Genomic DNA, 13,355 nt, shown 5'->3' on the forward strand with positions numbered 1-13,355 from the left:
CAGCAGGACAATACAACATCCCATACATCCACAATTGCTACAGAGTAGCTCCAAGAACACTCTTCTGAATTTAAAGACTTCCACTGACCACCAAACTCTCCTGACAAACATTATTGAGCATATCTGGGATGCCTTGCAATGCACTGTTCATAAAGGGTCTCCACCCTCTCATACTATGGATTTATAGACAGCCTTGCAGGAATCATTGTGTCAGTTCTCTCCAGCACTACTTCAGACATTAGTCAAGTCCATGCCACATTGTGTTACAGCACTTTTGAATGCTCGTGGGGACCCTCTACATGATATTAGGTGGGTGTACAAGTTTCTATGGCTCTTCTGTGTAATACAACTGGATGGATAAAAAAAATGTAATTACCAATCAGTGGTAACAGAAAGTACACAAAGACTGAAGAAATGTGCAAAATTTTGCATACAGTGGCTCTTTCTTTTGGCAGAAGGGTCAAAGGGTTTGGAAGAGGAATGAAGGGAAAAAGACTGATGAGGTTTAGGAAAAGGGAACAGTTCTGGAAGTATGCTCAGAGCTCTGGGTCAAGAGAGACTTACCAGACAGGATGGAACTGTTGGGGGCTGCACCAGCTAAGATTTGAAATCCTGAGAGCTTAAAGATGGAAGAAAGGGTAATACACAGGACAGAGACTAGTGACAAAACATTGTGCAAGAGTTAAAAAAGAGCTGAAAGCTAAACACATTATATGTGGCAGTGGTAGAGGGTGGAGGGAGGAGGTGGAGGTAAATACACAAATCAGAAATAAAAATATGTACAAACTTGAAAGGGAATGAAGAAGGGAACAGTCACTGAGAACAAATGCTAAGACCAAGGAAAGCAATTAATGTAAATTAAAGCCAGGTAGGTGACAAGAACCAAGCGAATATTGTAACACCAGTTCTCACTTACAGAGTTCTGAAAAAGTCATGTCTGGTGGAAGAATCCAGAAACGTGTGGTGAAACAGGCACCAAAGTTATGACTGTCATGTAGTAGAGCATGCTCTGCAACATGATATTTCATCTATGCAAATTAATCCTAATTGATAACTTGGCAGTAGTCACAAAAAGAGTTTACACAACAGCTGGTACACAATGTGTCATTTCACAGATGGCTCTCCCTTTGATAGATTATGGTTTTCCAGTTACAGGGCTGGTAAAGGCGGTGGTAGGAGCATGCAGAGGGCAAGTCTTACATTGGGGACAGTCACAAGAACTGTGGGATAGGGAAATGGCATAGGGTCTCAGCAAGACAGGACAGTGGTGATTGTTTTTGTGGTGGGGGTGCATCAACAAAAAGTTATTCTAGGTGTGTGGGCAAACTGTCAAACATAATGGACCTCATTTCAGGGCATGATTTTAGCATGTCATAGCCTTGTTGAAGGAGCTGATTAATACATTTAAAACCAGTATAATACTGAGTGGTGAGTGGTGAGAGGTGTACTTGCAAGTTGTTGTTTGTTAGGGACAGCAGTACCAGGACTAGATGTGATGGCCCAGAAAAATATGTTTCTGAACTAGCCATCACTCTTCTGAAATACAACTAGGTCTTCACTCAAACAAAGTGTTGAGTGCTATAGACAAGGTATTTCAAATTTATTCCATGTTTCCTGATTTCCAGAAGTCTTTTGACACTGTACCACACAAGCGGTTTCTAGTGAAATTGCGTGCTTATTGAATATTATCTCAGTTATGTGACTGGATTCATGATTTCCTGTCAGAGAGATCACAGTTCATAGTACTTGATGGAAAGTCATTCAGTAAAAGAGAAGTTATTTCTAGCATTCCCCAAGGTAGTGTTAATAGATATCTGGCTGTTCCTTATGTATATAAACGATTTAGGAGACAATCTGAGCAGTTGTCTTAGGTTGTTTGCAGATGATGCTGTCTTTTATTGAAGTCATCAGAAGATAAAAACAAATTTCAAAATGATTTAGGAAAGATAGCTGTATGGCATGAAAATTGGCAACTGATGCTAAATAATGAAAAGTGTGAGGTCATCCACATGAGGATCCTTAACAGATAGAATTGATGGAGTACATTGAGAAAGTTCAAAGAAGGGCAGCACATTTTGTATCACTGTAAAATAGGGGAGAGAGTGTCATTGAAATGATCCAGGATTTGGGGTGGACATCGTTAAAACAAATGTGTTTTTCATTGTGGCAGACTCTTCTCATGAAATTTATATCACCAACTTTCTCCTCCAAATGTGAAAATATTTTGTTGATGCTGACTTACAAAGGGAGAAACAATCACCATAATAAAATAAGGGGAATCAGAGCTCAAACTGAAAGATGTAGGTATTTTTTATTCCATGCACTGTATGAGATTTGATAATAGAGATTTATTGTGAAGCTCAATCGATGAACACTCTGCCAGGCCCTTAAATGTGATTTGTGGACTATCTACATACATTTAGATGTAGACTAGTGTAGTAATTATGCTAATGAAGGCTGAGGTGAGAATGATGGGGTGTTGCTGTGAAGCATCTGCATCTGAACAAATATGTTTCCCTGTAATGCCAAGACTGTACAGGAGGTACCTGTCAAAATACAATTACTGTTGTTTCTTAGTAGGTTTCATGTAAACAGAAGTTGATGACTGAGCGTTAGTGAGGATGAGATCAACAGCAAGGAAGTGTTGTGAGATTTGGAATATGACCTGCAAATTTTAATTGGGTGGAAGTATTGAAAGATTCAAAAAAATTTAAAAGGGCAATCTCAACACACCATATGGCAAAGATGTCACCACTGTATCTAAAGGAAACCATAAACTGAAGGCTTATGGTTCTCAGGAACGTCCATTTCAAATGACCCATGAAAAGGATGACATAGGAAGGAGCCAAGGTTATGCCTCTGACCTGTTTGTTTGTCTGCCCCTCAAAGGTAAAGTAGTTGTTGGTAAGAAGAAGTTAATTAAGATCAGCAGAAAGGACATCTTACATTTGGAATCAGGTGAGTCCTGGTTAAGGTGATGTTAGCAACAGACAGACCATATACATGGCAAATGTTAGTGTAGAGGGAGATGGCATCAGTGGTGACAAGCAAGGTGTTTTATGGAGATGAGACAGGCATAATTTTCTGCATATCTAGGATATGGATGGTATCTTTAATATAGGAAGGGTGGCTCTATACTGTAGGTTGAAGGTGTTCAACAAAGACAGACAGACAGACAGACAGACATACATACATTTGGTGGGTGCTTTGAAGCCAGTAACTATGGAACAGCCAGAGAGGTTGGGTTTGTGGATCTTAGGAAGAAGGTAAAAGACGGGGATTCTTGGTTTGGGTTCAGTAAGGAGTTCTATGGATTGAGATGTTAGTCCTTGTGAGGGCCTGAAGTTTTGAAGAGTGACTGCCAGTCAGTTTGAATGACAGGGATGGGATCTCGATGGTGATGCTGTATGTGGAGGAGTTGAACAGCTGGCATAGACCCTTTCTGGTGGTGAAGTACGCGGGCAGCGGTGGGATGGCGGGAGGCAGTGGGCGGCGGGGGAGGCAGTGGGCGGCGGGGGAGGCAGTGGGCGGCGGGGGAGGCAGTGGGCGGCGGGGGAGGCAGTGGGCGGCGGGGGAGGCAGTGGGCGGCGGGGGAGGCAGTGGGCGGCGGGGGAGGCAGTGGGCGGCGGGGGAGGCAGTGGGCGGCGGGGGAGGCAGTGGGCGGCGGGGGAGGCAGTGGGCGGCGGGGGAGGCAGTGGGCGGCGGGGGGAGGCAGTGGGCGGCGGGGGAGGCAGTGGGCGGCGGGGGAGGCAGTGGGCGGCGGGGGAGGCAGTGGGCGGCGGGGGAGGCAGTGGGCGGCGGGGGAGGCAGTGGGCGGCGGGGGAGGCAGTGGGCGGCGGGGGAGGCAGTGGGCGGCGGGGGAGGCAGTGGGCGGCGGGGGAGGCAGTGGGCGGCGGGGGAGGCAGTGGGCGGCGGGGGAGGCAGTGGGCGGCGGGGGAGGCAGTGGGCGGCGGGGGAGGCAGTGGGCGGCGGGGGAGGCAGTGGGCGGCGGGGGAGGCAGTGGGCGGCGGGGGAGGCAGTGGGCGGCGGGGGAGGCAGTGGGCGGCGAGGGAGGCAGTGGGCGGCGGGGGAGGCAGTGGGCGGCGGGGGAGGCAGTGGGCGACGGGGGAGGCAGTGGTCGGGGGGAGGCAGTGGGGTGGGGGAGGCAGTGGGGGGGGGGAGGCAGTGGGGGGGGAGGCAGTGGGGGGGAGGCAGTGGGGGGGAGGCAGTGGGCGGCGGGAGGCATTGGGGGGGAGGCAGTGGGGGGGGGAGGCAGTGGGGGGGGAGGGAGGGAGGCAGTGGGGGGGGAGGGAGGTAGTGGGGGGGGGAGGGAGGCAGTGGGGGGGGGAGGCAGTGGGGGGGGAGGCAGTGGGGGGGGAGGGAGGAAGTGGGGGGGGGAAGGCAGTGGGGGGGGGGGGGGTAGGCATTAGGGGGGAGGGAGGCATTGGGGGGGGAGGCATTGGGGGGAGGGAGGCAGTGGGGGGGGGGAGGCAGTGGGGGGGGGGGGAGGGAGGCAGTGGGGGGGGAGGCAGTGGGGGGGGGGGGAGGGAGGCAGTGGGGGGGGGAGGCAGTGGGGGAGGGAGGCAGTGGGGAGGGAGGCAGTGGGGGGAGAGAGGCAGTGGGGGGGGAGGCAGTGGGGGGAGAGAGGCAGTGGGGGGAGAGAGGCAGTGGGGGGAGAGAGGCAGTTGGGGGAGAGAGGCAGTGGGGGGAGAGAGGCAGTGGGGGGAGAGAGGCAGTGGGGTGAGGGGGGGTGGAGTGAGGCAGTGGGGGGGGGGGGGGGGAGTGAGGCAATGGGGGGAGTCAGTCGGTGGGGGGGGAGTCAGTCGGTGGGGGGGGAGGTAGTCAGTGGGGGGGGAGGTAGTCAGTGGGGGGGAGGGAGGCAGTGGGGGGGGGAGGGATGGAGGCAGTGGGGGGGGGGGGGTGGAGGGAGGGAGGCAGTGGGGGGGGAGGGAGGCAGTGGGGGTGGAGGGAGGCAGTGGGGGGGGAGGGAGGGAGGCAGTGGGAGGGGAGGGAGGCAGGGGGGAGGGAGGCAGGGGGGAGGCGAGGGAGGCAGTGGGGGGGGAGGGAGGCAGTGGGGGGGAGGCAGTGGGGGGGGGGGGGAGGCAGTGGGGGGGAGGCAGTGGGGGGAGGCAGTGGGGGGGGGGAGGCAGTGGGGGGGGGGGGGAGGAGGGAGGCAGTGGGGGGGGAGGGAGGCAGTGGGGGGGGGAGGGAGGCAGTGGGGGGGGAGGGATGGAGGCAGTGGGGGGGGCGGGATGGAGGCAGTGGGGGGCGGGATGGAGGCAGTGGGGGGGGGATGGAGGCAGTGGGGGGGGGGGGGATGGAGGCAGTGGGTGGGGGGATGGAGGCAGTGGGTGGGGGGATGGAGGCAGTGGGGGGGGGGATGGAGGCAGTGGGGGGGGATGGAGGCAGTGGGGGGGGATGGAGGCAGTGGGGGGGATGGAGGCAGTGGGGGGGGATGGAGGCAGTGGGGGGAGGGATGGAGGCAGTGGGGGGAGGGATGGAGGCAGTGGGGGGAGGGATGGAGGCAGTGGGGGGAGGGATGGAGGCAGTGGGGGGAGGGATGGAGGCAGTGGGGGGAGGGATGGAGGCAGTGGGGGGAGGGAGGGAGGCAGTGGGGGGAGGGAGGGAGGCAGTGGGGGGAGGGAGGGAGGCAGTGGGGGGAGGGAGGGAGGCAGTGGGGGGAGGGAGGGAGGCAGTGGGGGGAGGGAGGGAGGCAGTGGGGGGAGGGAGGGAGGCAGTGGGGGGAGGGAGGGAGGCAGTGGGGGGAGGGATGGAGGCAGTGGGGGGAGGGAGGGAGGCAGTGGGGGGAGGGAGGGAGGCAGTGGGGGGAGGGAGGGAGGCAGTGGGGGGAGGGAGGGAGGCAGTGGGGGGAGGGAGGGAGGCAGTGGGGGGGGAGGAGGCAGTGGGGGGGGGGGGCAGTGGGGGGGGGAGGCAGTGGGGGGGGGAGGCAGTGGGGGGGGGAGGCAGTGGGGGGGAGGGAAACAGTGGTACCAAATTTTTATGGGGCACCAGCAATGGCACTGGCACTGGCACCAGCACTTTCCAACCCTGCACCATAATCATGACAACAGCTGAGGAAGAGACAAGGAAAAGGAAAACAAAACAGTAGAAAAGGCCAGACAAAATACAGGGAAAAAGGAGGGGAGAAACATGTCAGTGTGGCGGCAAGGTTAGGGCCTCCACAACCAATGACAACTGAGAGACTTCATTCCAGAGGGAATTTCATGGACGTAAACCTGGGAGGACAAAACACTTGCATGAAGAAACAGAGAACAGATGTAACCATGTTAGAATAACTCTTGTAACTGTTCTCCACTAACACTCAGGACAAGGTAGATGGGAGGGTGTATTTATTGTGTAGTGCTAAAAGGCAGGGGCAGGACAGAAAAATCTGTATCACCATGAGGGGTCAGCTTCCCCCCACCCAACTGCAAAGGGCAGTGGTGGCTCTTCGTGGAGTAAAAAAACCCTGGCTCAACCAAGAAAAGCTGACATGAAAATTGTAGGATGGTATATTCCCATCAGGGGAGTTGAAGGGAAGAGTGCCAGATGGTGGGAGTCTCCTTGATTGTGCAAAGTTTGTTAAACAGAGGGATGACCTCCCAAAAGTCAGCCCACAATTGAGCAACAAGGGATTTGACGTAAAGGCATAAATCTGCACCTGTTGGGAATGGGGGAGGGAGAGGGAGTGGGCAGGGGGATGTTGGGTGTCATGAAGGACATGCTGTAGGTGGTCACTCCCCCACCCTCCAGCCAGATAATCAGGAAGTTTACTACCTAGGTATGTATATGGTTGGGAAATTGTAGGAAATCAGACAAGCAAGCAGCACTGCCAAAATAAGCAAGGTGGTCATGACAATGGCATAGACAAAGGGATAGTGGGAAAAACACTGAGTGATACCACACTGGAAAGAAAATAAAAGGATCAAAGATTCGAGGACCCAACTGATGAGCCATCGTCCATTCAAGTATATCTCTCTCTCTCTCTCTCTCTCTCTCTCTCTCTCTCTCTCTCTCTCTCTCTCTCTCTCTCTCTCTCTCTCTCTCTCTCCTACAGTGCACTTGACCACCTAGTGATGGAACATGCTACAGAGCACAACATGCTTGACTTCCTCTTCAGAACACCATTAGTGTGTGATGATGATGTCAGCTCTGTGATATCTGACATATACAGTCTAGATGATGGAACCACCAATGGTAGTAACCTTTCAAATGGCTGTTATTTAATCTGCCAGAGGTTGGTAGTCTGTGTAAACAATGAAAGTCTGTCCTCCCTACCATATTTAAACTTGTGGACCACCTTATACACTGCAAATAGTTCAAGTTGCAGGCAGACCACTTGCACTGAGAATCCGTCAGTTTACAGGAAAGAAAATTAAGTGGGTATTGTGTGCTCACTGCTTCTTGCTTCAGAACTACCCCTATGATGAAGTCACTTATGTCTGACAATCACCAACTGGGCATTAGGCAGAGGATGTGCATAAGTCATGGCACATGCAAGACAGTCTTTAATTTTGACAAGGGCATGTTCCATACATGGAGTCCACATTACTCTGTGCTTCCCAGTTATTTTCTTGCCAGCTAGAGCTTCTTTGGGTGGCAGCTGTATGGTGACCACCTTAGGGAGGTGTCGCAATGTAAGTTAATTATCCGAGAAAATGACTTAGTTCATGGAAATCTTGTAGCTGCAACAGTTGCCTAATGAACTCTATTCACTATGACACAGAGCAGATACCAACAGCACTGACAAGGTGGCTGTGGAGAAAAACTTCATTTGCGATCATTAACAATGATGTCATTGCCATTGTCACCCATTATCAGTAAGCACATCATGAACTTGGCGATGCAGATTGTGCTCTTACCATGAGGGGGACAAAATTAGAATGTTATCCAAATATGCATAGTAAAAAGGGAGCTTAAACAGGATATTATCAATAAATCATTGCCAGGTTTGGTCTGCATTCCTGAGGCCACAAGGCATTTACAGAAATTTGTAGAAACTGAATGGCATGTGATGGCCCTTTTAAATGTCCTCCTCACTTTTTAGTATCAAGTATACCTTTTAGCAACCTAAGATGCCAAAACCTGAGGTGCTAACCATGTAGTGGGTGACATCTTTAATGTTAATATCCAGGTATTTGATTCCTAGTGAGAAAGCTAGCTGCCTCAGGGAGATCTGTACCTGTGATATTTCAAACTTACGAAAAGAAATTCCTCTCTTTGCATACAGTATGCTACATAATTTTGGTGCCTGTAAGAATGATTCTAGCAAGAAAGTTGCAGCAAGAAATAACGTTCATAAAACTTGGTGTGCATTAAATAGGCTGCAAGCAGCACTGTTCTTAAAACAACAGCCAGGCTGGTATGGCTCCCCTTCCTGGAATAAATCTGCCGAAATGAAGAGATCAGGTGTCATACTTAGATGTGTTACATAGTAATTAATGGGATGAGAGCTGCAGTTGTGGACAGGCAGGCATTTCTGCTCCAACTACACAAGCAGCAGCTCATGAGTACAGTGAAGAATTCAGACATACATTTGATGAATGCAAATCATCCATGGAGCACAGGACATTTGATGCACTGAAGAGTCTAATATCACAGCTTGGAATGGAACCTGTAAGTTAGTATGGCTTCAAGAGGGTGAGACTACAAGCATTAAATTTTGATAGAAGAATTAAAGAATGCACAGTTGACTGTGCTGCTGGTGAAAACTAACTTACCAAAGTGGGGTTTGAAGAGGAAGATGACTTCCATCCTCAGTGCCTTCAGAGCCAAAAAGTGATACATAACTGGATATATACTACTACTCCATTCCATAGAACCCCTGAAGACTTAAGAGAAGTCAATGTATGTGCCAGTGATATAGCTCAGTAAATGCCCAAAAGGGCGAAAAGTTTATTTTCAGGCACAAAAAGGGATTTTCCCCACTTTATTACGAAGAATTAGTTTTTACTAAATGAAACAAACTTACTTCATTTGATGTTACCATTCCTCATTCCACTGTTTCAGTTACTTAAAGTATCAAGGAGACCACAAAAATAAAACAAAACATTTGAAACATAGGAATTAATTTATTTAACTTACCTTTAAACAGACATTATTGCTGCTGTTCATACTGTCATAGTAGCATATAGTTTTTTTCTTGAAGTTTATTGCAACCATACACCAGTGTATACTGAGATGAATAGGTACTATAAGTATTTCATAGGCAAATATGTCAATCTGAAAATAAATAAATAAAATACAGCTGTCACTTGTTTCTGTGACACAGTTACAGTGATTTGACTCATATCAAATATAACACCAGGAGGTGGAAAATTGATCTCTGGTAATGTCTAATGTACATTCAGAACAAGTGTAAATGCCAGAGAGAATTTTAAATTTAATCATTGCATGTCCATAAAATAATTATGGAAAGGAAGACTAGACATGGAAAACAATTTTAAGTAAGTGTTTATACAATGAGGTGAATGAAGTAATGGGATAGCAATACGTACATATACAGATGGCAGTAGTATCACGTACACAAGGCATACTAGGGCAGTGCATTGGTGGAGCTGTCATTTGTACTCAGGAGATCCTGTGAAAACGTTTCCCACATTATTGTGGCCACATGATGGGAATTAGCAGACTGAAAATGGAATGGCAGTTGGAGCAACATGCATCCATAACACCCTCTTCTACTGGTCTTGCACTTGCAAGATGGTGCCAGTTAATGTTGTTAGTCACAAAAGTCATGGCAAAAATGAAATTCAAAGTCATAAGAGTAAAGCATGTGCTTATGAGGTGATAAAAGGAGTTCAGTGCAAAGAGTTTCGATGCTGGTTCCACGAGAAATGCTCAAAAGTGTGTATAGAATTTGTAATAAACAACTTTACATGGACATGCCGCACCTGCATCACAGAAATACATGAACGAGAGATCATAAATGCCGTCAGGGACAAAGACAAAATAATAAAAGTGCTTTAGAGTGGTATCAATGCTTTAAACAAAAGGTACATTGCTCTCAGTGAAAAATATAGTGTCTTAGAATAAAGACTATGTGGAAAAGAATCCCATCCGAATGACTTCCACACCTCATGTATGGATACGTGGCACCAAGCAAAAAACATTGTCGCCCCGAGTATTGTGCAGGAGAAAATCAAAAGGGTAAGCAAAAAAGGACTGTTCGGCACCCGATTGCTAATGAATACAAGACGTCCAATGTGAAAGTGCAGCGGTGTCCACAGAAATATGAGGTGAAATTATTTGGGGCCAGCCATGCACAAAACATCTCAAATCTAATGTCAATGCAGGCCAGGAACAGTGTAAGTAGTTACATTGTAGTAAAACCAGGGACAAATTTCGACACAATTACTGTTGGTATAAACAATAAATGCTCTAAACTCTCAAAAAAGGACTGTGTAGTGCCAATCGGAGGTGCAAACGATGTAAACAAAAACAATCCCAACAGATTAATCAAGAATCTGATCTTAATAATACAATACTTATACTTTACCAATGTTATTGTAGCCACTCTACCACTCAGGTATGCCCTGCCCGATTGGTCATGTGTCAGTACAGAAATTAGGCATACTAATGATGAACTGAGATATTTTTGTGCTGAATTTACAAACGTAAAATTATCAGATATTAGTGGCTATGAAAGGAACAGTTTCACTGGACATGGTATGCACCTGAATCAGCATGGCAAAAGGGAACTTATCACAAATATAAACCAGGCTACAGAAGAAATAATTCGTGAAAAACACATTATTAAGCTTATAATTGTGTTCAGTGCTCCTTCACAGGGAAACTGCTTACAGGATTTGGTCCAAAAATAATGACAAGCTTGCTGAAGAGGAAATTAAAACACACAAAAGTAAAAAAACAAAATCTTAATGGCTCAGAGGGGGAACAAAATAGATGTAAAGTAGGCTCACTTACCATCCTGGAAGTCACTGCAGCATTAGGAACAAGCTGTTAAGAGTTGGAACATTTTTGTAATATAAAATGAATGTGATGTACTATGTGTCTCAGAACATTGGCTTACTGAATATCAAGTAGATTTGTTCATACCTAAGGAGTACATTCTGGCAGCTATAATGTGTAGAAACGAGAGAAAAAATGGAGGGGCCGCAGTATTTATCAGACAATGTATACAATCGTCTAAAATAGATGTAAGTTCATACACCTCAGAATTATAGAGCGAATTTACTTGTTTAAGACTGATAGACCAAAATATTGTAATTCTTAGCTTGTATAGATCTCAAAACCATGATTTTAACTTAGTTTTTGAGAAATTTGGTCAGATGATGAGAAAAATCTTAAAACTCAAAACAAATGTAGCAACATGTGGTGATTCCAACACTGACTTGCTAGACACAGAGGAACTCAACACAAAACATTATTAAACCTAGTCAGATCCCTAAATCTATATTATACTAACAATAGCCCGACACGTGGAAATGGCTGTTTGGACAATAATGTAGTTAATTTTTCAAGAAACCAATGTAGTGTAAGCACTGCAGATGAATGTTTTGCAGATCACGATCCTCTGCTCCTAATATTCCAGTATACACAGTCAGATAAGAATTATAAGGTTGCAAATAAGAAGCCAAGCATGACATGGGTTAGACGTCAGAAAGAGGAATATCTTAAGTTATTCACAGACTTTCTCAGAAAGGTTAATTTATCAATATGACACAGATCAATCAACTGTTTAATAATTTCCTTAAGACACGTACTGACTTATGGTACTCTTGTTCACTAATGAAAAAAAACAGCACTAAACCAAATAGAAAAAGTCTTAAATGCTACACTGATAACCTTGCTGGCATCTGGTAGAAGATGCTTTCACTGTACAAAACATACAAAAACAATGGAAAATGTGGGATAAAAATGGTTCAAATGGCTCTGAGCACTATGGGACTCAACTGCTGTGGTCATAAGTCCCCTAGAACTTAGAACTACTTAAACCTAACTAACCTAAGGACGTCACACACATCCATGCCCGAGGCAGGATTCGAACCTGCGACCGTAGCGGTCGTGAGGTTCCAGACTGAAGTGCCTTTAACCGCTCGGCCACTTCGGCCGGCAAAATGTGGGACAGAACAAAATATTTCCCCAATTTTGGTAGGCTATAGAAGCAGCATGGCTCTATATTTTTACTTTACAGGGGACTTCCAACTGCTTGTTGAGTGTGTCACATCAAGTTGCTGCACCATGCTGGACAAAAGGAGGTCCAACATGAATTAGTAAGTATCCCACAACTTTGTCAACTCAGTGTAAAGAGCAGCATTTATTATTAATTGCACTACTTGGTATACTGACATTAGCCTGAAAACACTAACTCATAGAACTTACTTTACTGGTTATGCTTAAAATGGCTATAAATGTATATCAGATTTAACACACACACAAACTGAGGTACTGAAAAAGCTTTTTCTCAAGCTATTTCTTGTAAATGGAACTACTTAGTCACATATCAAGGGGAAAATGCATCTTCCATAACAATTAAGGCTTAGAAAAGTTCTTTCATTAGCAACATACGAGGGTCATCCACAAAGTCAGTTCCATTTCTATTTCTATTCGCAGCAGCACTACAATCGTAGTTCCGAGCATGCACAGCATTTACTCTGACTCAAGGAGAAAACATGTACATCATTTTCAGATTGCTGCTGCTGACGTGTGCTTTGCAGTGCTTCTTTGTAAAGTCAACCATAATTGAAAATGCCGCAGCGTGTGAAATCAGATCTATGATTGGTTTTCTAAATGCAAAGAAAGTTAAACCAAAGGAAATTCTTCAGAAAATCTGTGAGGTTTATGGACAAAATGCTATGAGTGATTCAATGGTTAGAAGATGGGTCAGACTGTTCAATGAAGGACATGATCAAGTGTACGATGAAGAACAAAGTGGACGCCCATCTGTGGTTACTGATGAACTGGTTCACACAATTAAAGAGAAGATTAAGCACAACTGTTAAGTTTATACTTAGTGCCATTGCTATGGAAGTTGTGCAAATCTCATGATCACTAATTCATGAGATTGTTACTGAAAAACTGAAATTTTGAATACTTTACTCGCATTGGGTACCCAAAATTCTTACTGAACAACACAAAAAACAAGAGATGGCAGTGCACTTCAGTTTTTGACACACTTCAATGAAGAAGGCAATGGTTTTCTTTCTCTGATAGTCAGGGGGATGAAACTTGGGTATCGTTTGACGCCGCTGAAACAAAACGGCAATCAACGGAATGGAGGCACACTTCATCCCCAATTAAGTGTAAGCCTGAGCAAATCTTGACACCTCAAAAAGTCATGTGCACAATTTTTGGGACAGAAAAGGCATTTTGCTGATTGATTTCTTACCATGAGGCCAAACAATCAATGAACT

General features: G+C 46.8%; 1 protein-coding gene across 1 annotated transcript in view; it reads right to left on the reverse strand.

Annotated features, from left to right (window-relative positions):
• LOC124712146 (sentrin-specific protease 1-like) overlaps nucleotides 1-13,355 on the reverse strand; it is a 40,561-nt gene that overhangs the window by 16,020 nt on the left and 11,186 nt on the right. The window contains exon 6 of the mRNA XM_047242443.1: nucleotides 9,064-9,201. Coding sequence (XP_047098399.1) covers nucleotides 9,064-9,201 — 138 coding nt within the window. The remainder of the gene's footprint in view (nucleotides 1-9,063; nucleotides 9,202-13,355) is intronic.

This window comes from Schistocerca piceifrons, chromosome 8 (assembly GCF_021461385.2).
Source record: "Schistocerca piceifrons isolate TAMUIC-IGC-003096 chromosome 8, iqSchPice1.1, whole genome shotgun sequence".
NCBI lineage: Eukaryota > Metazoa > Arthropoda > Insecta > Orthoptera > Acrididae > Schistocerca > Schistocerca piceifrons.